Source organism: Symphodus melops (assembly GCF_947650265.1).
Source record: "Symphodus melops genome assembly, chromosome: 2".
Lineage (NCBI taxonomy): Eukaryota > Metazoa > Chordata > Actinopteri > Labriformes > Labridae > Symphodus > Symphodus melops.
In genome coordinates, this window is record NC_136692.1 from 17,346,950 (window position 1) to 17,372,257 (window position 25,308).

Genomic DNA, 25,308 nt, shown 5'->3' on the forward strand with positions numbered 1-25,308 from the left:
CTCAAACCCCGCATCAGCTGCAATGTGCATATCTGAACAGTGACGCAATTCACTTGCCCGATATGGTGGGGTATCCCGCGCGTGCAAGTTGGCTACCGGCTCCCATTATACAGCAGAAAAATCACACTTCTAATGAACGACCTAATTAAGAAACAACCCCCACCCATCGCTCCTTATTTTTACTCGCGCGCACAAATGCACGTGCACTTTACACATTACACAACGAGCCAACTAATTGTTTCTTCTCCTCCTGTAAAGGGAATTGTTTTCAGTGTTTCAAGAAGAGAAGAAGAAAATGTCAATGCATTCGACATACAGTATGGCCGGTTATTTTGATGTGAAAAGTATGTGTGTGTGTGTGTGTGTGTGTGTGTGTGTGTGTGTGTGTGTGTGTGTGTGTGTGTGTGTGTGTGTGTGTGTGTGTGTGTGTGTGTGTGTGTGTGTGTGTGTGTGTGTGTGTGTGTGTGTAGGGGAGAGAGTTTTGTGTGTGACGTGTGGGCGCGCTCTGAAGAGAGGCGCGCGCATGCTGTTATTGAGGGGAGAGCAGGTGCTGGCCGAATTACCATACAGCTGAGGAGGGGGGAGAGGAGAGAGAGAGAGAGCAAACTTATTTCTCTAGTTTACCCACAATAACAAAAGTTCCCCCTCATGTTGGCCACGCGAGCAACTCTGGTGCGCGCGCAACCCCCGAATAAACGCAATCTACATGCACACAAAACTTTTTTTTTTACACCTCTCTTTTTAAAAAAAAAAAAAAAAAATCTCAACCAAGGGAATGATAAGAAGAAGGGGAAAGCAAAATGGAAAAGCAGGAGTTCAGCCCCTCAATTCGTTTACCTCTCCACACACAACTCTGCCAAGGAATGTTTTCTTTAGTCTTTTGAGTCGATTGAAAGCATCAAATACTTCCCACAACCAGAAATACCAAAACGTGGAGGGTGTGCATGCAGTGAAGAATGAAAAAGGAAGAAGAGAAAAAGAAGTGGGAGGAGGAAAAGGAGGGGTGTTCACAATCAACTGATTCAGACTTTGAAACCCAAACATTTTCTCAGTCCTTTTTCCATTTTTTGAGAACTTTTGAATGAACTTAATTTTTATTTTGAGGTATTTTCTGTGTTGTTGTTTTTTTAAATTATTTTTCGGGGGGGGGGGGGGGGGGGGGTGTTATTAAACCCACAGACACAGTAAAGACAAAGAGGTTTGTGCACTGAGGCAACAGCTGGAGGGATCAATTGAACCACATCATTTACATCCTGTCAGAATGAAATCTGGTATTTGTAGGTTTTTTAATCCCAACACATCTTTGCAAAGAAACGACAAAATGTTACAAAGAGCTAGAAAAGACAACTGACGGGTGACTTCCTTTTAAGACCTTACTTTCAAAAGGTCAAACACATCCTAAAACCTTAAGAATCTCTCTTATCCTCAACAGGTTTGTCTATTAGTAACTATCTCTCTCCTCCTTTAGCAGCCAAACGGTTTCTTTTTCCACTTCTTCTTTGGTCGAAATACTTTCACACGTCTCCATTTTGGCCTTAGATATTAACGCTGTAAGTGCTGCACTGTTGCAGGGGGGAGGCTGTTGGGGTCCTTGCATGGGATCCCATTGTGGAGAGCCGGGCCAGATTGGGAGGTGAAGTCGGTGAGGAGGAGGAGGAGGGGTCATTTGCATATTATTACCATAGCATGTGTCAGGCCGTATATAACAGACTGCAGGCGGCCTTGGCTGTAGACAGACGCACAGTTCACAGTGAGAAAAGACATAGGGAGGAAGAAGGAAGCATGTTGGATCAGTGACAAATCCGTCCTTGGGTTAGACCAAGACCTTCAAACAAAAACAACTTCCTTAAATTTGTCACTTTTATCCACAAAAACAAAACAAAAACAAGGAACCATCGTTTTCTCTTTACGCATTGGATTATAACGGAACTGGAGGACTTCTCTACTTTAAAAAAAAAAAAATCCAACAACAATCTCGCACAAGTTCACGCGTCTTGTGTTTCAATTTTTTTCTTTTTAAGGTTTGGGATTTATCCTTTTTGATCCACGGGACATGAGAGCAGCGTGGCTGACAGCGGTTGTAGTTGATGAGAAAAGCTCGTGAGCGGACAGAAACGTGCTCAATGCATCTCCTTCAGAGGAATTGAACAGGAGGAGGCACCCTGAGGACACTCCGAGCCCCGAGACTTTTATTTTTATTTATTTATTATTTATTATGTATTTATTAAATATGGAGCGCCCCATCCTGCTGACTCTCACCGTCATGTCCATGCTGCTGTGCCAGGTAAGACACTGAACCTCTATTTCCTACAAACAATGAACCATCACCCTCCCCTCTCCATCTCATTCGTACACAAGCAGCACTAGTTCATGATAAGTTGCTTTTCTTCTGCAGGGGTTTTGTTCGGGAGTTTTTGAGCTGAAGCTGCAGGAGTTCCTAAACAAGAAGGGAGTGCAAGGAAACAAAAACTGCTGTAAGGGAGGCTTGACTTCGTCTTTTCAGCAGCAGTGCGAGTGTCAAACTTTCTTCAGGATCTGTCTCAAGCACTACCAGCCCAACGCCTCCCCGGAGCCACCGTGCACGTACGGCGGAGCTGTGACGCCCATACTCGGCTCCAACTCGTTTCAGGTCCCCGATGTCATCCCGGAGAGCTCATTCACAAACCCCATCAGGATTAACTTCGGCTTCACGTGGCCGGTAAGTGCAGCCATTCATGCATGTTTCACTACAGTATAGGGTTGAAAGCAGAAGTATTGCGCCTTTTAGGGGAACATTCGTGCGTAAAAAGCGCTGATGGCACGATTTGTGACCACATTTTGTTGATGCTGGAAACGCACAAAGTTTGCAGGAGTTTAGTTTCACCGGATCAGGCTGTAGACAGTCTGCTCTCAGCAAAGCGGCTGTATGGCAAAATCGCCTTGGGCCTCTGCTTGATGTTATCGTCACACACACTCCGCTGGCCACCTGTCTCATGAAGCCATTTGTGTTCCCAGGGGACCTTCTCGCTGATCATTGAAGCGTTACACACCGACTCCAAAGACGACCTCTCCACAGGTAGGAAATAAACACCCTTCACTCGTATATATTTTCACTTGCCTCACACTTTTTCATCCTTAAACCCCATCTTTCCTCTCCACGTGTGCGCTTTAGAGAACCCAGACCGCGTTATCAGCACCATGATTACACAGAGGCATCTGACTGTGGGAGACGTCTGGTCCCAGGACCTTCACACCGGCGGCAAGACGGAGCTCAAGTACTCATATCGGTTCGTGTGCGATGAGCATTACTACGGGGACGGCTGCTCTGTGTTCTGTCGGCCCAGAGACGACGCATTTGGACACTTCACCTGCGGAGAGCGCGGGGAGATTGTGTGCGACGCCGGGTGGAAGGGACAGTACTGTACTGAACGTAAGTAACTGAATTCAAGCTATTACGCTTGAAGTGTTTGAAACGTATGTATAAGAGTCTCTGGCCACTTAAAGAAGAACTCATCTTGAAATATGTTTTAGGTCACACCAAAACAGATACAGAGAGGCTGTGATTTGAGATAACTGTTAAAACATTCTTAAACTAGTCATGAACAGATCATTCTTAGGTATTTTAAGTAACTTAAAGTATACAAAGTTCATTTCTGTGCAGGGCCTGTAATCAGATCCCCTGAGTAGCCTACCGTTAGAAGGCAACTTGTGCGTAAACACCACTCGCCAGCCCCTCCTTCTCCCCTCACACGCACACACACACGACCACTTGATTTATTCTAAGGAAAGTTTTTGGGAATAATCTCACGCGTGCCATAAATTTACATGCTACCTTCCGATTCGTTACTCTCGGAGTGGGCCGGGCGCTGATTGGCCGAGGCGGGGGAGGTATTGTTTGAAGTGGGCAGCTGCCGGCAGAGAGGAGACAATGGAGCAGCTGTCGCGCACTGGCAACACACTCGCCAGCTGTCCACTCTTATCTGCCCCAATCCGAGACATTAAGGGGAGTGTGTGAGTGTGTGTGTGCGCACGGAATGAATAAAAGAGTTTTGACCCGCAGCGAAGAAGAAAAAAAAAAAAAGAGGGTGGTGGGGTGGGTTGAAGGGGCCTAAGTGTGTGAGTGTGTGTGTACCCTCACATTCGCACACTCCCTCCTTTGTCTCAGGACTATGTTAAGCAGAAAATTCTTCCATGGTGATAAAGAGATTGAGTTTAGGAGCCCCTCCTTGCTCTTATTTTAATGACTGTATTGGGATAGGTGATAAGTTTTACCTTAAGGAGAAAAACAACATGAACATGAGTTTGAGTATTTATGTAGTTTAAAGTCACTAAAAAGTGTTTTTCTTTCCATCAACAGCGATTTGCCTACCAGGCTGTGACGAGGAACACGGCTTCTGCGAGAAACCTGGAGAGTGCAAGTAAGTTTTCCAACAGCATGCGGTTCACTGTGGCATCAATTAATTAGTGGAACACATGAAGTAATGTGAGTGGACTGACCGGTGTTTCCCTCCCAATTGGACAACAACAGGTGCAGAGTGGGTTTCAAGGGCCGCTACTGCGACGAGTGCATTCGCTACCCGGGCTGTCTGCACGGGACCTGCCAGCAGCCCTGGCAGTGCAACTGTCAGGAGGGCTGGGGGGGCCTCTTCTGCAACCAAGGTGAGGAGAGTTTGGTGAGAGTTGACCTACAATGTGATGATGAGTGACAGAATAGAAAGAAACCTAGAGAGCAAAGATGGGTTAAAAAAAAATGTTTTGAAAGCTCATTTAAAACATGGTCAGGCTAAAAAGTGAGAGTCCTTGAAAGTTTGGTAGATAAAACTCTGGGGAAGAAGACATTTTGATCATTTGGAATTGAAATACTCAACTCAGGAGAATAGCTTTAGAATAGCTCAGATAACTAATAAAAATCATTCCAATTAATTCAGCACCATTTCCTTCCTTTGGATGCAAATATAAAAAAATATGTGCCTTTGGGTTATCTAGAATTCAAATTGCTGAAACAATGCTAACCGCCAAGACTACAAATCCCAAAGAGTAGAAAAAGATGTTGACTTGATTTAGTATTTTCATTTAATTGTTTTAAGCTTGGCACATGATCTCGCTCCTTTTGGAAGGCTAACATATTTTTGAGGCCAAGTTTTGCAAAGTTTGGGGAAAGTGGTTTCACCTCTCTGGTCCTTCATAATTAAAAACGGTTCAGTAAAGTTTGAAGAGAGACAGAGATGGCAGAAGTACAAAAGAACACACAAATGTAAAAATATTAAGGCTGGCAAAGAGGGGAAATAAAAAAGCAGTTGTCAGGAGACAAACAGTTATGGCAGGAGGCTGTGCGGGCTCAGAGGGACCAAAAAAAATGGAAACAGAAAGAAAGAGTCAAGTGTGCCCGAGGACGAATAAGACGTTTTGTCACTGCTGCTGTTGTTCCAACATCTGTTGTGCTGTGGCTAATCCACATGTGCTGCTGTGTCTCTCCAGATCTCAACTACTGCACTCACCACAAGCCCTGCATGAATGGAGCCACTTGTAGCAACACTGGCCAGGGCAGCTACACCTGTTCTTGCAAGCCCGGCTTCACAGGGGCCAGTTGCGAGATCCAGGTCAATGAATGTGCTGGAAACCCCTGTCGCAATGGAGGAAGCTGCACTGTAAGTTGTTTTTTTTTTTGTCTGTACTTAGATTAAACTGGCATGAGAATGAAAACATCCTGTAAATCCTTTCACTTCTGTTCATTTTCCAACATCACCGATTCAGCATGATGAGATACTAAAGAGTTGGTATCAGCTGCAGTTGCAAGATAGATTTTGATGCTCAGTCTGTTCTATTTATTCCTCTGACAGGATTTGGAAAACACATATACCTGCACTTGCCCTCACGGTTTCTATGGCAACAACTGCGAGCTGAGTGCCATGACATGCGCTGACGGGCCCTGCTCCAACGGCGGTCGCTGTGCTGACAACCCAGACGGAGGATACTTCTGCCAGTGCCCCACAGGGTACGCAGGGTTCAACTGTGAAAAGAAGATTGACCACTGCACCTCCGCTCCATGCTCCAACGGTAAGCGCGACCGGCTGAATGGGGTGGTGTAACCCCTAAAACATAGCTTCACTCTTTGAGATTTGCTCCAATAATCCAGGACAATCACTAATATCTCTTATCTCTGTTCTCAGGTGCCCGTTGTGTTGATCTCGTCAACTCGTACCTGTGTCAGTGTCCTGATGGATTCACTGGCATGAATTGCGACCTGACTGGGGATGAGTGTTCGTTATACCCTTGCCAAAACGGCGGAACATGCCAGGAAGGTCCTAACGGCTACACCTGCACCTGCCCACCAGGATACACAGGCCGCAACTGCAGCTCACCCATCAGCCGCTGTGAACACAACCCATGCCACAACGGTGCCACATGCCACGAACGAAACAACCGTTACGTCTGTGCCTGTGTTCCCGGTTATGGCGGCAGAAACTGCCAATTCTTGCTCCCAGAGCATGCTGCCATACGTGGGTCAGAGGTGCCCTGGATGGCGGTGGGGTCCGGTGTGGCCCTGGTGCTACTGCTGCTGGCAGGCTGCGCAGTACTTGTAGGATTCTTCAGATCGAAAGCCCAACGTGGAGGTCCAGTTGAAACTGTGGGCGAGGTAGAGACAATAAATAACCTTACAAACAATTGTCACCGCAGTGACAGGGACCTGGCGGTTAGCATGCTGCCGACACCAGGTGTCAAAAATATCAACAAGAAGATGGACTTCTGCAGCGCTGACCCCGATGAAGGGTCTTCACCAGGGAGAAGCAGCTACAAGAGCCGGCATCCACCTGCAGACTATAACCTCGTACATGAGGTCAACAATGAGCAGGCGGCTAAAGAGGCCATGCTTGAGGCGGCTTGCGAGGACAAGTGCCAGTCCCTGGACTCGTTTGAGTTCGAGGAGAAACGCAGCAAACGTTTAAAAAGGTGAACACTTACAATAGACCATTGGAAAAAAAATAAATGGAAAAGTGTAGCAATAGTAGCGTCCGAATGATGAAACTAACCAGGTTTTATTTTTTCTCTCTCCTGAAGTGATGCATCAGAAAAGAAAGCCCCAGAAATGTCTGCATGTGCGGACACCAAGTACAAATCTGTGTTTGTGATGTCAGAGGAAAAAGATGAATGTATAATTGCAACTGAGGTGAGTTTTTCTTAACCTTTCCGTTAGGTTAGACTTCTGTCTGCGGTTATTTGGCAAACAAATTAATGTTTTTGTTGTCTCGTCTCTCTTTCCCTCTAGGTGTAACGAGCCACCAGTGGGCTGCCCGTTGCTCTTTTGCTCTATGGGAGAGTTTTTATACTCCTTCAGATGCTGCTCTAAACCCTAGGGGGAGGTGTCCCGCCTTGAGACTGCTGCTGATACTGAGACGTTTAACTGATATTCAGAGTGAGCTGGTTCTCTACTGGAAACTAAGCGCAGGCAGCGGCGGCCTGTGGGATGAGAACTGGCGGGGTATAAAATAAATTAAAAGTTTACGGTTGAAAGTAAACTGCCACTTAGCTTTCTGTTCTGCCTTTTATCGGGGAGTGGGGGTACAAAAAATTAAATATAAATGGACGTTGTTTCGTGGTGAAAGCGTGCAATGCCACGATTCTTTGTTTTTGCAACATTTGCACCCAGGCCTTTTCTCTAACCCACACGCCGTTGCTGAGCGCAGGAACTGCATCAAACGGTGGATGTTTGGCCATACTGGCCTGTTCTTCATGAGGCTGTTCACATGGGCTGTGCACCCATCACCTGTGAAGACTATGTATACTTGATCACTGTGTTAACTGAAGTGCGTTTTCTTCCCTAAGCCCTCCAAACCATTTATGACATAGTATTGTTCATTTTTTTTCATTTCTTTTCCGGATATGAAAACTTTTGTCTTAATTAAAATAAAATGTTGCTTTTTGATACAGATCGTCCTTTTGTAAAATAAAAGAAAAAAATCAAGAAAATGTTTTAAAATTATGATTTAATTTAAGTTAATTTAAGGATTTTGTGTTATTTTTATTTTGTATTATATATTTGTGATGTTTGTGTTATGATTATTTAAGTTGCTTTTTTAATGATATTTGCAAAGGCACTTCAGGTCAATGGGACTTTTTTTTTTTATTTTATTTTTTTTTAAAGAAAATGTTATTTAAGAGGGATTGTACTGTACAAATTGTTATGTTACTGTCTCCTTTACCGTTTTTGAATGAAGGAATTAGCCAAGACTATTTTTCCAAATAAATATTGCTGAACATGACTTTTTTTTTTGTCTTCAACTTTTTTTTAAAAATTTCCATCTGCAAGCACTGTGAAAGACTCTTCTTCAGGGGTCTGTGAGCAAAGTTAATCAGTAACATCTGTTGTCTTCTCCTGGCGACTCCATAGTGGGCTTTTCTATGCCGACACTGTTGGCTACTGCCAGAAGTTGAAAGTGTCTCCCTGGAGACTGGAGAGGGGGCCCATTCATAAATAACAATGTCCCTACGCTAGATTTACCACTCCTATTTCTCCTCCTAAAGAGCATGTCAGGTAATTCATGGCTCTAAAACTCCGATCAATGAAGAGAACCCCTCCTGGACGCCCAACACTTTGAATTTTCAACCCTTCCTTCCGGTATCCAACAAAAAATAACCTTGGGGCTGTTTTTCTCACTCAGTTCTGCAGCTGCAGAGTCTTGTGGTAACATACAAGAGACAAAAAAAGGAAACGCAAATCTACATTTAGATATGTTTTCCGACTCTGGTTTTTCTACCCTTCAGTTATTTGTCATTATAACCCCACAAAGACGCTGATTGTATTTAGACACAAATAACTGTAAATCATTAGCCTGGTAGAGGTGGCCTCTGGAGGGGTTTATCACCCCATGGCATTATGGGAACAGACTTCAGCGCACAATGATGGAATTGACAATGGGGCACACAAAAGGCCACCCTTGGGAGAGGCTGCGTGTCCCTCGGCATGCTGGGAGAAAGAGAGTAACAGGAACAGATGTTGTTGAGTAACAGATGCCTTCTGGCCAGAGTTCAGCCGCAACCAGCCAAACCTTCAAAGGCCCGGTGGAAGAAACTAAACAAAAAAATATCTGGGGGTTTTCAGGAGAAGAAAAGAAAAGACAGCTTTTGCATTGTCTTACTGTGAAGTTTGTTAGGATTTTGAGAAATAGAAGAGATAAGAAAAAAAATAAGACTTGTGTGCTGGGGACGAATCCAAACAAAGGAGCTACTGTATGGCTGCAGAGACACTGAGAACATTCAACCAACTTTTTTAGGAGAAAAGGAAAGTGTTTTTCCACTGAGAAGGAAGACGATTAAGTAGCTTTCTGTGAAAATAAAAGTTAGACTATGTTCAACTATGAGGTTGAACCAACAGGTCTGTAAATAAAAACTCCTCAGAAGCTTTCAACTCTGTAAAGAATTGAATAATTCTCAGGTTGATCCTAAATATGAGCCACAAAAACACATTTTAAAAGTCTAACTTCAAATACAAATATGAAACATGGAAAGCTGCGACACACAGTCACACAGCACTCAGTCATCAGACTGAGGGATGAGAATGTCAACATCCGCAAAGCCTCATGATGATCGAGGGATCTCCAAGAATTTAAAAGCCTCAAGACTGTTTGACATGTGGGAAACTTGTCAACGCCCACAAAGGAAGAAAAGAAAGAAAAACATTTTGTAACATTGGTGCGGTTTGTGATGCATCTTCTTTGGCTGTAGATGTCTAACGTCAGAAACTTTCCTTGAGAATGAGGGACTTTGCCTTCAAAAGTGCAGACAGTGAATGAAATCCAGCTACTTGGTGAGTTTGTGATGCGCACGCAATGTAAAGCTGAAAAAAAGAAAAAAAAAAGAAGAAAGAAATCTGTGACGAGCAGCTGGCCTGAGAGCCATAGAAGACTTTATTTGGAGAAAGAAATCTTTAAAATCACTCAATTTTAAAATTCAATTAATTCATTGAGTACAACATCTAAGTTCTCAGAAAAAAGTTTAAATCATGCCTTTAGTCTCTTTTTTAATACATAAAAGATGTGGTTTTACGATGATGTGTTTTTTTTTTTATCTTATAAAATGACTTTTTCTTCTGACATATTTTAACCTCTGTTAAAGAAATACTAATGTAGAAAAACAAGTATCAACTTCCCTCCCGATAAAACAAAGAAACAGAAGACAAGAAAAGGCATAACACAGTACGATACAATGCGCTGACATGGCTTCTAAGCACACATATTACAGTACTGTACAAGGGTCCGCCTCAGACAAAATGCACCAAAATCACTTCTACTGCTGAGGATAGATCAAACCTCCGAAACAGCTCAACACTGCTTATTTACCAAACCCAGACCGCAGCATGGTGTTGGCAACTAGCAAATGAGGTAAGTATTTCCAAAGAAGCACCAATAGTTTGGCGTTAAAAGTTATATTTAGCTTATATGCAACAGTGAGTTAGAGGAGTTTCAGTCCAGCTTCCCGTAAACTGTTTCAATCTTTTTCTTTTTTGTTTAAATCCACAACGCTGGCTGAAACAAACTTGCTGAGTCTGCAAATTATTTTGCACTGTTCATAGGCCAATAAACGCACGCTGCCAAGCCTGCTCCCTGTAAATAAGCAGTTTTCCACATTTAAAAACAGGACATTTAATGTCAATATTTAGTTTATAGTGACATCCAGACACAAAGGATTTGGATATGTGCTGGATTCACTCTTCCAAAACGGAAATAATTCTTGATTTCTTTTCATCAAATTATCTCAGGATTTGAAAAGCTGTCAAGCTGAATTTTTTTTCCACTTGTTAGGGAGGTCGTCTCATGAAATCATGTCCATAAGAAGGCTCTTATAAAGCTTAAGTAAACTACTGAGTATCATATTATGCTTGAACTGACACACATTAAGGAAAAGGAGCAAAAAGCAGGGACACATAAGGTCTTTTTCAGATCACCTTTTAGGTGTTTAAAAAAAACAAAAAAAAAACAATCTTAGGCCAAATACTTCAGGGGATCACAACATCTAGGTCTAAGAATAATGATGTGCAAACTTAACTGTGCATAGAGATCAAATTGTAATAAATATTAATGTGATAATGAACATTATCACGAGTTTGACTTTGTCAAAACTTGAGGGGGTGATTGTACATTTTCATGATTAATTTAGTTTTACTAAAACATTAAAAAGTTTTTTTTTTTTAATAGTGCTGAGAGAAAAGCTTTTACTTTTTTTTAAGCAACAAACACTTCCCATGTATTATTAAGCAGAGCCCCAAAAGACAAACACAACCAAACACTCAATAAAAATCCCAATAAAAATCATTGATTTGTCGTAGTTACTCAACCAAGTTTAACTTCCTCCGAATGGCTCGCTTCACTTTAAAAGCTTCTTTTTTATTTTATTTTTTAAATGGTCTGCCTTATTTCTGCCTCCAAGAATCACATGAGCAACAAATAAACTGAGCGTTATAGCGATGTACAGGAATTTTTCAAAGATATACTTTAGTAAGCTTTCAAAAAAGTAAACAGATCTATTGTAGCATGAGTTTTCACTGTTTCTTCGATTACTGTAGCTTAAAAGATGAAGCATAATGCCTGTCTTTGGACCACCGAGGTAATTGTAGGTGTGTGGGTGTGTAAAACATGCTGAAATGTTTCCCAAACATTTCAAATGAGAAAAAATAGTGTTCCTCCAAGCCATCAGAGGCTCGTCCTGGTTCGAGGTATATGATCCTGGGGCCGACCAGTGGCGCCTGTGTAAAATGTTTCAAAGCTGTCTGATGGATGATGGCGAGTTTCATTCACACTGCTGTGCATCGCGCCTCCTCCTCCTCTTCCTCCATCTCTCTCTCCCCCCTCCCATCCCTGCTGTAGTCTCTCTGACTGGACTACTTTCCTTCTTCATTGAATCATTCATCAACTACCCTCTTTATACACCTGATGTTCTCCTGAATAAAGCAGGGCTTCATTCACGTTCAATTCAGTTAATCCAGGAAGTGCATTATTTTCTCTAACATTAAAAAGTGGTAAAAGGTTTTACAAAAAGGGCTTTTTAGGTGTATTAAAAGGGACTGGTGTTCAGTGACAATAATCTGTGATCTGGTCTAAACCATCTTTCTCATCTATCAGCAGTATTGCAAATGTCAGATACTTTTTTTCTTCTTCTATGAAGGCACCTTATCAACTCAGTAAACTTGATTTTTGAAAAGTCTTGTGTCACAAACTGCTCAGGCTCCGACTGCGTTCGGGAGGTTTCACTCACTTGCATTGTATTTGCTGCACAAATACAATCTCATCGCCTCTATACATGCTTGACACTAAAGTTTCCTGCAACCTGACACATCATGATTTTTGAACGGAAACAAGTGTCAGCAGCTCATAGTGCATACCAGCCTCCTCTGTTGCAGAGTTATTGTTCTTTTTTTGGCCCACCCTGCATCTTATTTTCACAGTTGGAGAAATCATTTGAATGTGACCTTATTGAGTAAGGCATTCAGCTGAGTTCAGTTTTACTTGGAGGATAAACACATTCCTACAACTGAGCACAAACAATAGGTGATTAGGTTGTAAACACACCTAATGCTAAAAAGGTATCTTACTTTTTTTTCCCTTTAATTTAAATTAAATGAATTGAAGATGAATGAAACCCTGCAACCCCCAAACCCTTCATTGCCCATTCTCCAAATTGAATCTCATTGATTCAATTCGCATCCCACCCAACCCTAACCCTAGATGCTCTATGACCCCTCCTCTCCCACTTCCAAACCTATTACGATTTCCTAACCTCTTTGGTGACTTCCTGGTGTCTTTAAAACAGGGTTCCTACACGTTGTGATTTAACCGCCCCCCCCCCCCCAAAAAGATTTTAAAAAAAGGTCTGGATATCTGAAGGCTTTTCAACAAGGTTGGTCACCGTTAAACAATGTCGCTTTGTAGTAGGGCTGCACAATTTTGGCCATAATGATCTGAGAGAAGGATTAAAACTATATTAAGGAGTTTTTGGCCCACACAGACAACTAACAACTGGTTAAGCATGATCGCAGTTGTCCCCCCCCCCCCACCACCATATACACCCAGTGTTCCAATAGATCCATTCTCAAACAGAGGTATGGAAGAAGTGAATGTCAGACAAAGAGAAGCAGTGTTCAGTGTAAATCCTCATTTTAGAGATGATCTAACTTAATGGAAATAAATATTTAAGCCTAATATAAAATCGTTTTTAAGTAGTGTGGATGATTAAGAGATTTTCACAACGACCTGCTCTTTGCTGTGCTTTATGCTTTATTATGAAAGAGAACAAATAACTTCCTGTTGGTCTAATAATTATGACGGTTATTTAAAAGAAGCAAAGTGCAAGATAAGTGCAAGGATTGATGTCACACCGATCTGCTGCTGTCATAACGTAATCGTAAGTGAAACAACATTTATAATTTGGATGACTTAAAATGACTTCAAATCTACTGTGTAAAAAGTATGTCGAGGAGGTGATGCAGGAGGAGCCACTGTGTGGGGTACAGGCTGAGAGAGAGAGTGTGTGCCTTCTAAAATGGTAATTAACTTGGACTATAATATAGTTCCTATGGGCAAAGTGAAAATTCCCCATCAAACATGTTTTTTTGATTGTGGAAAGGCCAAAATTGTGATCATGATTAAAACTAGATTCATTTTGCAGCCCTGCTCTGTAGATTATGAATACAACACAGGAAGTGACAGTAGGTCTACAACCTAATGTGTTTTCGTTCCTGAAAGGTGGAAACAGAAAAACAAATCTTTTAGATTTCGAAACATTTGACATTTTTATACTCAAAAGCCTTTCCAGACCTGTGTAGGAACCCTGATTGAAGGTGACGTTAAGATATAAGGAAAAAAAAAAGGGAAACCCAAACAAAAGGTCAACAAGGCTGTTCGGACCAAATAAGTGTTGGGTCAAGGAGTAAGCTTACTAACGTCCCCCTGTCTCCCCCGTATTTCCACTTTTCTTTCTCTGGCTAGGTGGAGGAAGCTCCGTGGTTGGGCATGTTGGCCATGCTGCCAACCATGCCAGCCGCGCCAGCCATACCTGAGGGTCCTCCGAGAGCCGGAGGACTGTGCTTGGTAGGTGAGGTCATGTCGGGCCCACGCCCCTGGGCCTGAGCCTGGGGGGCATGGTGGGCGTGCTGCAGGGCGTGGCGCTCCAGCAAGGTGCGGTGGGTGAAGGCCCTGTGGCACACGTTGCACTGGAAGGTGCGCTCGGCACGGTGGGTGCGCATGTGCACATTGAGCGAGCTTTTCTGGGTGAAGCGCTTGCCGCACATAGAGCACTGGAAGGCCCTGACTCCAGTGTGCACCACCATGTGTTTGAGGAGGTAGTCGCGCAGGGAGAAGGAGCGCCAGCAGATGGAGCACTGATGAGGTTTTTGACCTGGTGAAACAAGTAAGCACAAACATGTTTGTGTATAAAAGTGACAGCTTGTTGTCGTAAGCACCGACTTCATGAGATGGTTTAATGTGGTTTAAAAAAAAAAACAGGGGAAGACCAACCACAGGTGGTTTAAAACAAGTGTGTCAAGTTATGTGAGGATTCTTAGTTCAGCTCCTGCCAAAGTTTAATATTTAGATTTTTCATTATTGACAGCCCCTTACAGTAAAGAAAATTAAATGTACTAAACTCAACACAAACCTTAAGATTTCTAAACATTCTCATCCTCAAATAAATATAATCAATTGAATAAATACTGGTATGCATGAATACAAATACAAAGCGCTTGTCATACCAGTATTTTTTCAGTGAAGTTTTGAGGTTTTGAGTCGCCTCCTCTTCCTTCTGTCTGTGCGTTTGCTGAGATGCAGGGGGTGTGAGTTTGTGAATCAGATGCTGCAACGCTCAGAGCTCCTCTGTGGCTCTTCAATTGCAGTGGCACCGCAGCCTTCTGAATCCCTGCTGCCGCTGCTGGAGTGGGGTTGCAAAGTTCCAGCCTCTCCTTTCTTTTCTCCTCAATGTTTTTATTTCTTTTTATTTCATCAACCAATATGACCCTAACGATTTGTATCAGTGCTCACCACTAAAGCATCTTTAAATCTGTACCAAATTGGATGATGGTCAATCGATCGTTAAAGAGTTATGGCAATTTTTCTGAAAAGCTCTGACGTAATATATTTTTTTCCCCAATGAGTATCCACAGAGAATATGGTACCAACTGGATCTATGGTTTATAAGGAAACGTGAAAATGTTATTTTTCTAAAGATGGCTAAAGATCCATCATGGTGGACTTTAATGGTCCAAGCTGTGTCTCAAACTTCGAGGTGATCTGACTGACAGAATGAAGGGCATGGCCTTTCCATCATCTGTACCAATAGAGTTTATACTTCTTAGGAAGCTTATGCACATCATTTACAGTTATTGTGCCTATTTTCATGTTTTTATGTCTTTCCATCTCACAGGATTTTGAGCCGCGGCATAAGACAAATCATAATTACATCAAATTCTCAAAGAAACAACAAGGTGAAGGTGAAGTTGTCTTACCCGAGTGGATGAACATGTGCTTGCTGTAGTTCTTCCTGGAACGTAAAGATTTGCCACAGTGCGTGCAGTCGAACGAGGTCTCAGATCCCTGGGAAGAAGGGGAGGGGCCTGCAGAGCAGGAGGAGGTGGAGGGAGGCGGAGCTGGGGTCATTGGCGCTGGGGGCGGAGCTTGTTGACTGGGCTCTGTCGCTGCCATGCTGTCAATCCCTCCCATGGGCCCGCCCACATAGTAGGGAGCGGGCTGAGATTGGCTCACTGGGTACTGGAAAAGAAGCTAACGAGCGAAAAACAACATCCACTGTTAGCATGAGGTCTAGTTAAATACATATCTAAAACTTATAAATGTGTTTAGCTTTTTCCCATCTTGATCATTGTTGGGATATTTCTGTTTTTGTGCATTGCTCTTCAGTTCTTTGTTTTTATTACGGTACTTTTTCTTTGGGAAAAACAAACGCAATGTTATAATCTTTTTACTCGAACAAAAGATTTGATGATCCATCTTCAAACATTGCCTGTACCATTATCTTTTCAATCACTCCTTTAAATACATTTTAAAAACCTGTTCAAGCCTGCAATATGACGCTTTTTGCTTCACATGAAGAAAACTTTCAAGCAAAGAAAAACACATTTTTCTCGTCTCAGGGCAAAATGAGGGTTGGACTCACGACCATTCAACGCTACTACCATGTTTCTAATGATACACAGCTTCATGTAAATGGGTGAAGTATCCCTTTAATTACATCATGATACCTCAAGTTTTCCATTATTGCCTTTTCTTATGTTTGAAATCAGAGAGACTGCACTGTTTCACTTCTTTATAACACAGTAGTCCTCAAGCATTTTCTGTCAGGCGTACTCCTGGAGGAAGAAACATTTTCACCTCCCCAACTGGACAGAATGGTTACTCAAAGGGTTAACTTAGTGCTATTAGTAAGTTTAATAGGGACTATCGGCTGATTAAACACAGAATGTACATTCCGTCATCAGGGGGCTTTCAATCAAAACAGTAACTAAAAGGTGACGTTGAGGTTGGAGGGGAATTATGGGAGTTCTCTCTGCTACTCTACTCCCCACAGCAGATGAAAACAAACTGACTGGATCACGGTCAAGACGAATGGGCAACAGAGACCTGAGGAAGAGAATATACAGACGACGTATCCAAGTATCATTTACATGATTTCTTTTTTATCAGCAGTACATACAGTAACAGCTTTCAGTAGCAGCTCCTACTTCCTTATGCAGCGTTTAACGACATAACAGTGTTTCCATGGTAAACACTTCATTCAGTTTCTAATGAACTTATCTTCAATATTTTTGAAAATATGCAATTAAATGTCTTTATGTTTAATGGACTACACTTTCATAGCATCATTTTTGTCTTTCAACCACATTCAGCCCATTCACACACATATTTAGGGGATCTCATGCAGATATGCGGCTCTAATGTAAACTCAGACATCCATTGGATTTATTTTGGAAAAGAAACAATCCAGTACTCACTTTATCTTTATTTTCCTGTGTGTGAGATTCATGTGAAATCAAAGTTTCATGAATATTGAAGGCAGATATTTATTTTTGTGGACTTGTCTCTAGTTTTTTTTAAACTGGTTAAAAGACTATTTTGAATCAATAAACCAACCTTTAAGTGTTTGCATGAATACTATGAATCTAATTGAGATTTCACATTTGCAGAAAACTTCTGGAAAACTCCTAAAATTTCAAGGAGGAGCCATACACACACACACGTAAAAATGCAAATTGGCACTTTTTTTTTGCACGGACCACACCCAGAGTTTCTCCTGCCAGACTCCTAGTACTTGTTCCGCAGCAAGTCTGAGTGGGCTGATGTGTGAACGCTGCAGAGTATAATCTGAGAACCTCAAGCCAGTGGGAGGGGAAAAGACGTTTTTAGGCTGTGACTGCAGCACGGTGCATGGACTGTATACATGTGACCCCTACGATCTCCGTGAACATACTGTAATTAAACGGCTCCATTCTGTTTTCAGTTTGCCAGTAAGTTCTTTTCTACTCTTTTGTCTACATTGTGATCCGCTGGAATTCACGTAGCATTGATATAAAGGCCAATAAATAATCTCACTACAACGTTGTATAGCTAATTCTGTTGCTTAGTCTGCTACTTCCGCATCGTTCTTTTTACATCTCGTCTTACCTCAGGAGAACTGATATTTTTAGAAGAACATTTGTGAAAACGGTTCATGTAATCGGAAAGCTTGGATCCTTATCACTACACATGACGTGGATTTTCTTCTTTTTTTCCCAATAGGATTTATTTTTGGCCCCTATGTTAGAGATAGAACAGTGGACAGTCAGAAATCATGGCGAGGGAACGACTCATCAGATCCAAACTCAGGGCGCCCACTTAGAGGACTATAGCCTCCGTAAATGGTGCTCGAGCACCAACCACTATGCAACTGGCGCCCCATAGATTTTCTTCTATAACGCCCATGTTGGCTTGTACGCAAACACAAAAAAAAGAAAGAAAGAAAAGATAAAATATTTAGTATTTGGATAATCTAGTGTGGGGAAAGGCATGAATTATTTACAATAGTCTGTAGTGAGGGTTAAAGCCACGCAGCAGTGAGGCTGAACAAAGGGTTGAGATGCGTGTTAAAGTCAAGTGTGTTTGTTTTCAAACTGTAACTCAACCCGTCACTGTAACGCTGCCTCCATCTAACTCTATACCCAGTTCTTAGAACATTCAGGACAGACAGATTTCATAACAGAGGATGATAGAGGTAAGCGAGGAAACTGACCTGGTTGTTGATGGACTGTGTGGTTGGAGGTGGAGTCAGAGGCTTGTTGACCCTTCCTCTGGGGTTGAAAGCCATTGCCTGAGGAGGCTCACTCTGGGGCCAGAAACTCTCTGAAAACACCCCCTGCTCATCATAGAAATCCTGAAAGACACACAATCACATACAGACTATATTCAAGATCCAACACACACATCAACAATCCAAAAACAAAACAAAAAAGTTTTGGGAGTTTAATGATTTGGCTGGAGTCCAAGGACTGTTGAAAAAAATATATATATAACCCTCATTCATAAAGCGCCCTCTTGATAAGGCCACAGGTTCACTTATAATGACATGTATAACACCTTTTCTGAGCGGTCTTTGACTCTTACCAGCTCCATGGGTGTAGATCCTGTATGTCTGTGCTTCACCTCAACTAATGAGTGTATGTGTAAAGGTTCCAGTCCTCTTATGTTTACATATAGAGAGACCTCATCATTTATTATTTGCATTACTTGGGCTTGACAGTTATATCACTCACCTGACAGGCGCATCACAGATACATCAGTCGTGGCAGTAGTTTGAATAAGTGCAACGTTTAAGAACATACATACACACACAAATGCATAACAGCTGACTAAGGACTTTTACATTGTGATACCCTTTTATAAAATCTAAATCAAACCCTAACAGATTTCTACCTTCCTGTTTATAAACGATCCAGGATGTCCAACGTATTCCTCGGCCCCTCCCTCTGGATTCATCCACTTAGACTGTGGCTTCATTTCTGTTCAGCCTTCACAACGTACATCAAAATAAAGCCAGGAACGTTTCCTTTTGGTGGGAGATGTTAACATCCTCCATTTAAAATAGCCCAAGTCAAAGATCCTTACATTGAGTCCACATTACGGAAATTATACATGAGCTCGTCTTTCTACTCTACCTAAAGAATGTAAATAATATATGTTAAATACAGTCTATGGTTACATGTTGTTTCTCAGGCTCATTTTTATTCATTTGAGATGTAAAGCCATCATGTTTCATTGTATTTGGATTTAGCATGCAGAAAGTTCATAGACTGTTAAAAATAGAAATAATGAGAAAGAGAAATAGATTTAACTGTAGTGTAATGAGGTAGAAATGTGTTAGATAATTATTTATATGCCAATAATCTATTTCAATGTTGTGAAGGACAAATTATATTGCCAGAATTAACATGACTTCCTTCAACCCAATGTTCATTTGTAATTTGATTGCATCTGTTTTTTTCTTTATGATAATTGATACAAGACAGCTGAGAAGAAAAAAAAACCAACCCACGCACACATCTTGTATAAACCACGCCCACGTCTGGTTTAAATCCGAATACAGACAGATCATTTTGTGGTTGAAAAGATAAAGCTTAGAACGTCTCTGCACACCCCTACTGTGTGCCTTTTTAAGAGTCACATGAGTAGAAAGATGTTTATTTAGATTTTAGCTGAACAATACACAATAAGAGACGTCAAATATTGCCCTCAGAAATCTAACATCAGACGAACTCTAGCATTTGTAACCCATTTACACCCCTTAATTCCCCTAACGCCTGTACATACAAGAGTACAAAAATCATCCTGCACAGTGCGGTCCGACCAGTCGATCTACATTACTGTAAAAACCACGGTGAGATGTTTTTGGGTGTATAGCTGGTTGGAACTTGTCTCATGCGAGCAGGAAATCTGGGAGCGAGAGTGAGAAAATTGGGCTGTCCACTTCAAGGACTACAAACTCTGGAAATGGACCGTGCAAACTGACCACGAGGCCATCAGCACCCCACGACAAGTGATTTAACCATTTCATTTATAGTCAGAGAGGCTGGTGGAGTTTAAAACATCCATATAATCAAGAATGATACGGATTAAAAAAGCAATTAAACACCAAAAAAAGAGAACTAAGCATACACTGTGTATTAACACAAGTAAGTACACAGAATAAAGACATTATAGTAACACAAGTAGGCCAATACAAAAACCTTAATGCCTTAATTTTGAAAGTGCTCCTAGAAAGTACAACTGACTATTAAAAGCTGCAATATTTCAATAACAGTTTATGTAACCAATAGCAAAGTCTGTTAGAGGGTTACATCCACTAATTAAACTCAGCGCTCTGTAATGTTATTTGCAGCTACAGACTACAGCAGGATGTTACTTTATTCACCATGCAGTTCTGATTGTTGCTCCACCCCCAAACCAGCAGCTGATACCTGTACAACACAGGCAGCCTGAGCTGTGGGGGGGGGGGGGGGGGGGGGGGGGGGGGGGGGGGGGGACATCCAACAGAATGTGAAGGCGCTGTTGGATTTCACGGACGCATGAGGATATCAGAGAGGCAGGAGGATTTTCAGCTTTTTTTGCGTACAATAGTCGTTAAGGTCGTTTTGCTTGTATGACAACCCAGTCAGGCATGTCAACACCCTGACATCATCCATGTCACCCACTGTTATAATGCATGGTATGTTACCATCTACACATTTTAGTAACAGGTGAGCTGGATCAATTATCTGGATAATGGTTTCTGATAGCTGTCCTTTGCATAAAGAACTAGTCATAAACATTTTCTGAATTCTTTCTTATCAGGAGACTATCTCACAGCCTCAGACTTCGCTAATATTAACTGCTGCTAACATAACTTGCGCTGACTGCAGGCTACCATAAGAAATGTAGAAACTTGCTTTTGTTTGGCACATTGTAGAGTTGTTACTATTAAAACACCTGATTAACTGATTCTGCTGCACAGAGACAGACATCTGTATATCGCAGCTAAGACAATCCAAAATGAACTTTAGAATGAAATTATTTTCATACAAATACATATTGGGGTTTTAAAATATAATCTGCTATAGCGCTTGTTTTATATCATATTCATATGTTACAAGTTCCGTAGTATACAGATAGAAGACATTGTACATCAAAACTACTGTGATATTCAAGTTTTCTTGACACCATGTCATGTGAAGTGAAGAGTGTCTCCTTAAAAACAGAAAAAGTGATTATGAGTAGAGTTGGCCAAATTGGAGATCGCATGCTTTGCTCTTAAAGAAAAACAAGACCCCTTAGCTCTGTCAGCAGAGCAGATTAATCATTTCTAACCTGACTCTCTCTGCAACAATTTTCAGAAAAAAACACTGACAGGCAGAGCTGAATCTTTTCGACTGTGTGGCAGATGTTTCTTGTGTAGTCTGCAGGGTACAGCAGGCTGCGGCATAAATCCCCTCCACAATGTTCTTCCCTTCTACTTCAAGATTTGTGACAGAAATGCTTAGAAATACATTTTAAATAAAAGCATAATTATTACATTTTTAAGGTGCAAAACACTTTAGATCTTCCTTCAGCAAATAGGGCCTGATAAATTATTTAATATCCAGTCAACATGAGCTTTGCATCTCTAATATCGTTTAAAATATGACCAACTTTATCAATCGCTTTTCTTCATTGGCTTTGAAAGCTGCTGGCTCTGAGTAAAACCCACCTGTCCAAAGCCTGCCATAGATTCCTGGGTGCCACCCTGCACTCCGTCTCTTCTACTGTCCTCCAAATCATAGACAGTCCCATCTGGGTCCTGAACCCCCTCATCTTTCACCACCACTCCTTCTCCTCCCAGCACCTACAGAGAAAAAGGTTCAATTCAGTTTTTTGTTTTTTACGCAGCAAAAGGTCTAAAACAGTGGTATGAACTAAAACGCAAAAGATGGTCTATAAGAACAACAGCACAGTGACCCTTCAGGCAGGGACTAACAAGTTTAATGACCTACAGTGAACATGCAGAAGTCCATAGAACATCAACAAGGCAGTGTCGGCTGAAGTTAACACGAGAGCTTCTCCTCAGTTGTGCAAAGTGCAGAAACATCTCAGCGATATACGCCAATGCAGTGCGAGAAGAGGGAAAAGCAGAAAAGGAAAGAAAAGAAAACCGTTGCAGCTCTGCATGCCTGAAAGCTGTAACCATGGCAACCCTTCCCCTTATCCCTCTACCTGGAGTCTGAGCGGCTGCCTTTGCTTGCGGCTGTGGCTCGCCCCCCTGTCTCTGTCCCCGTCTCTTCCCCGCTCTCTCCCGTCCAGGTCCTCCTCCTCGCTGTAGCGGTCTATCCCCACCAGGTCATCAGAGAGGTCGGTTGTGTTGCCTCGGAGGCTGTCCCTGCCGATGCTGTCCACGCTGCCCACACCGGAGCTGCAGCCCGCTGAGAGGTTCCCTGTGCTACTAGTGCTGGCTCCGTTGGCCGTCTGAGCCAACAGGTCTCGCAGCTTGTACCTGACATCCTGAGTGCAGCTGGGGCTCTGTTTCATGAGGATTGTGCCGGCCCCTGGTCCCAGTCCGTCGCCTCCACACATGGATCCTGGGCCCATGTTGCCCAGCTCCATCAGACTCACTGTGTTAGCCTGATCCATCGAGCCTGGGCCTCCCTCACCGACGCTCGCACCCCCCATCCCCCCGCCCATGTTACTCGCCGCACATTCAGCCATGAAGTTAGAGAAGTTTGCATAACCTCCACCTGCTGCACTGACAGAACAGCTTCCACTGCTCCCTCTCTCTGCTCCTTTCCCCCCACCGCGCTCCTCTTGTTTAGGGAGAACTCCACCAAGCATCGCGCTGCCTGCTGCAGCAGCTGCAGCCGCCGCAGCCGCCGCACCTGCAGCAGCCTTCCTCTGAGAGATAATCTGAGTGCACTCGTCGATGACCGTCTTGATCTGCAGGATGCTGGCAGCAGTGAGAATGCAGAGGGCCTGAGACTGCAACACAACCAAGGAGCCGCTGTACATAAAATCAACAAGCTGCTTTACGGTTTCGGCTGGGACCAACGGGGGCACAGAGATTTCAGAGTGACCCAGCAACAGTTTGTCCTGGAAGAAGGGGCTACCAGCTGCCAGGACGCAGGCGTGGGCACGTAGTGACGAATCATGTATCCGCACAGTCACATCGCAGAAGAGGCCCTCCCGCCGCTGCGTGCGAAGAGCTTCCAGCACCGACTGGCTGGAGTTGTGCAGGTGGATGTAGTGCACAGTCTCAGTGCCAGGCGGCATGGGAGGAGGAGGCGAGTCGCTGGGAATGGGATGGGAGTGGGAGTGGGGATGGGGGAGGGGGGGTAGGTGTCTGGGGTTCTGCGTCAGCTTGAGGGATAAGGAGGACAGGGAGGGAAACGGGTACAGTGCATGGGCCACGGTGGGTCCGCGTCCCTTCAAACAGTCATTAGTCTGTTGGAAGCTTTCAAACTGCTGTGCTGCTGAGGTTCAAGTGTGTGAGGAGCTCCTTTGTTAGCCTGAGAGAGACGGACATCCACCAGCTTTACTGTCTCTGCTGAAAACCTGTTAAAATGGAAAATAATTATGATTTTACATGAGACTAAAGTATTAAAAAAATGAAACTGCTGAATGTTTATTTTAAGTAACAGAGAAAATAATATCTAACATTTCATTAATCCAGCTTCTCAAATGTATAACTTTGCTATTTTTCTTTGCTCAAAAAAGCTTGAGAAGTCCCACCTCTGGATTGGTACAATGACTAATATGCTTCACACGTTTTCCCACACAAATAATGACATGTCAATCAAAAAAAACAAACAAACAAATCTTCTTTGTTGCGGTCAGATTCACATTTTCTACACAGATTTGTGACCATTTCAAGTCTCACGTTGCTGCGGCTGAAGGTGACACAGGTGACATCTCAGAAGCTGCTAATTAATCATCAAACAAGCCGCGTGCATCATCTAAAACACCTGTTTTGGACAAATGACAGCACGTGCCGTGCTCCTCGGGTCAGTTTATTTGACTCGTCTGCACAGTGGGTGGCCGTAATGCAACACTAAAGACAATATTGGTTGTTAGCTGTGCTAGACAGAGGTCCGAAGAGCAAGGCATCCCTACCTTTAGTATAAAACCTCATTGTAACGTTAATATAACTGACAGTTAACGGTAAACAGGTGACAGACCAACCGAGCTTAGCAAGCTAACGTTAGCTAGCGTTAGCTGTTGACAGTAGCCGTTCGACTCCCGCTCGGAAATATGCACGAAATGCTCACATTGACACATGCAAATGAGCGCTTTAGCATTGAGTAACCACAAACACACATTGTTCAATATAAAATGGAAACTGACGAGTTCGATATAACAAAATAGCAGCTCTGCTAGCTTGCTCCCACGCTTCGGCACAATGCTAACCGTGCTAGATTACTAGCTAGCTAGCGCAAATTCCCGGAGAAACAACTAGTTTAAAGTTAGCACGTCAGCTAACGGGCTACCACCCTTTTTTCCTCCAGGACGTACATAACATGACACCCATGTAGCTGCTCGTTATTGTCATTGCATGTCGTTAAATCGGGACTACATACCTGCAGTGTGCAGTGACAGTTGAGCGCTTTAATTTTCAGGCAGATGGATGCAGCAGGAAGCTCTCAGTAATATCGCACCCAGCCCGGTGAGAGCTGGAAACAAACACACATTCAAACAAACACACACTCACAGACCCACGTATACATGCAGGGATAGGCACAAGAAAGAGGGACGTGGAGTTTTCTGCGGCTTTACGCCACATGAAGCATCAGCAGCTGTGAGTGTACATGCAGTTCTTTTCCCACGTTAGTACGCACAGACGCCAATCGTTCAAGAAGTAGGTCAAATACCTGCACACAGGATCACATAACACAGCACACACATCAGACGTGGACGGACACGCGTGGAAATGCACACCTGTAAACACACACCCAAATGTGTCGTGATTTTGGGATAAGCACAGGACAATATTTAAAATGTATTTAATAAATTGATTTGTAAACATAAAAAAGTTACCACTGAGTACGTCGTGGGATAATAGATTTGGTTTAAAACTATATTTGATTGGTAGTCTTTTTGCAGATTACAATCAAAACATAGTCGTTATACAATGACACCAAGCAAAAATACAAGAACAATCATTACATTTACACAGATGAATACACTCATTTATAACAATGTTGGTCAAGAAAGCAAGAAAACAGGTCCGGGTAACATTTTTAGTATCTTTGTGAAGTTTGCATGTGTGTGTGTATGTGTATATGTGTATATATATATATATATA

At 42.7% G+C, this 25,308-nt stretch overlaps 2 protein-coding genes across 3 annotated transcripts; one reads left to right on the forward strand and one right to left on the reverse strand.

Moving 5' to 3' along the window:
- The first annotated feature begins 1,614 nt into the window (after window positions 1–1,614).
- Window positions 1,615–12,827, forward strand: dla (deltaA). 2 transcript variants are annotated; one of them, XM_079337020.1, is made up of 11 exons: window positions 1,615–2,284; window positions 2,396–2,698; window positions 2,995–3,055; window positions 3,152–3,409; window positions 4,337–4,397; window positions 4,508–4,638; window positions 5,458–5,627; window positions 5,820–6,036; window positions 6,150–6,930; window positions 7,039–7,147; window positions 7,247–12,827. In XM_079337020.1, the coding sequence occupies exons 1-11, from the start codon at window positions 2,216–2,218 to the stop codon at window positions 7,250–7,252; spliced, it is 2,166 nt and encodes a 721-aa protein (XP_079193146.1). In that variant the 5' UTR covers window positions 1,615–2,215; the 3' UTR covers window positions 7,253–12,827. The 2 variants fall into 2 exon arrangements, with proteins under 2 accessions (XP_079193146.1, XP_079193145.1); XM_079337019.1 differs by having other exon boundaries at window positions 7,039–12,827.
- zbtb45 (zinc finger and BTB domain containing 45) lies at window positions 9,853–24,921 on the reverse strand. The gene is made up of 6 exons (XM_079337021.1): window positions 24,584–24,921; window positions 22,233–23,561; window positions 21,730–21,864; window positions 18,244–18,384; window positions 15,470–15,743; window positions 9,853–14,367 (listed from the first exon to the last, which is right to left on the reverse strand). Exons 2-6 carry the CDS (start codon window positions 23,277–23,279, stop codon window positions 13,955–13,957), a joined length of 2,010 nt encoding a protein of 669 aa, XP_079193147.1. The 5' UTR covers window positions 23,280–23,561; window positions 24,584–24,921; the 3' UTR covers window positions 9,853–13,954.
- Between the last annotated feature and the right edge of the window lie 387 nt (window positions 24,922–25,308).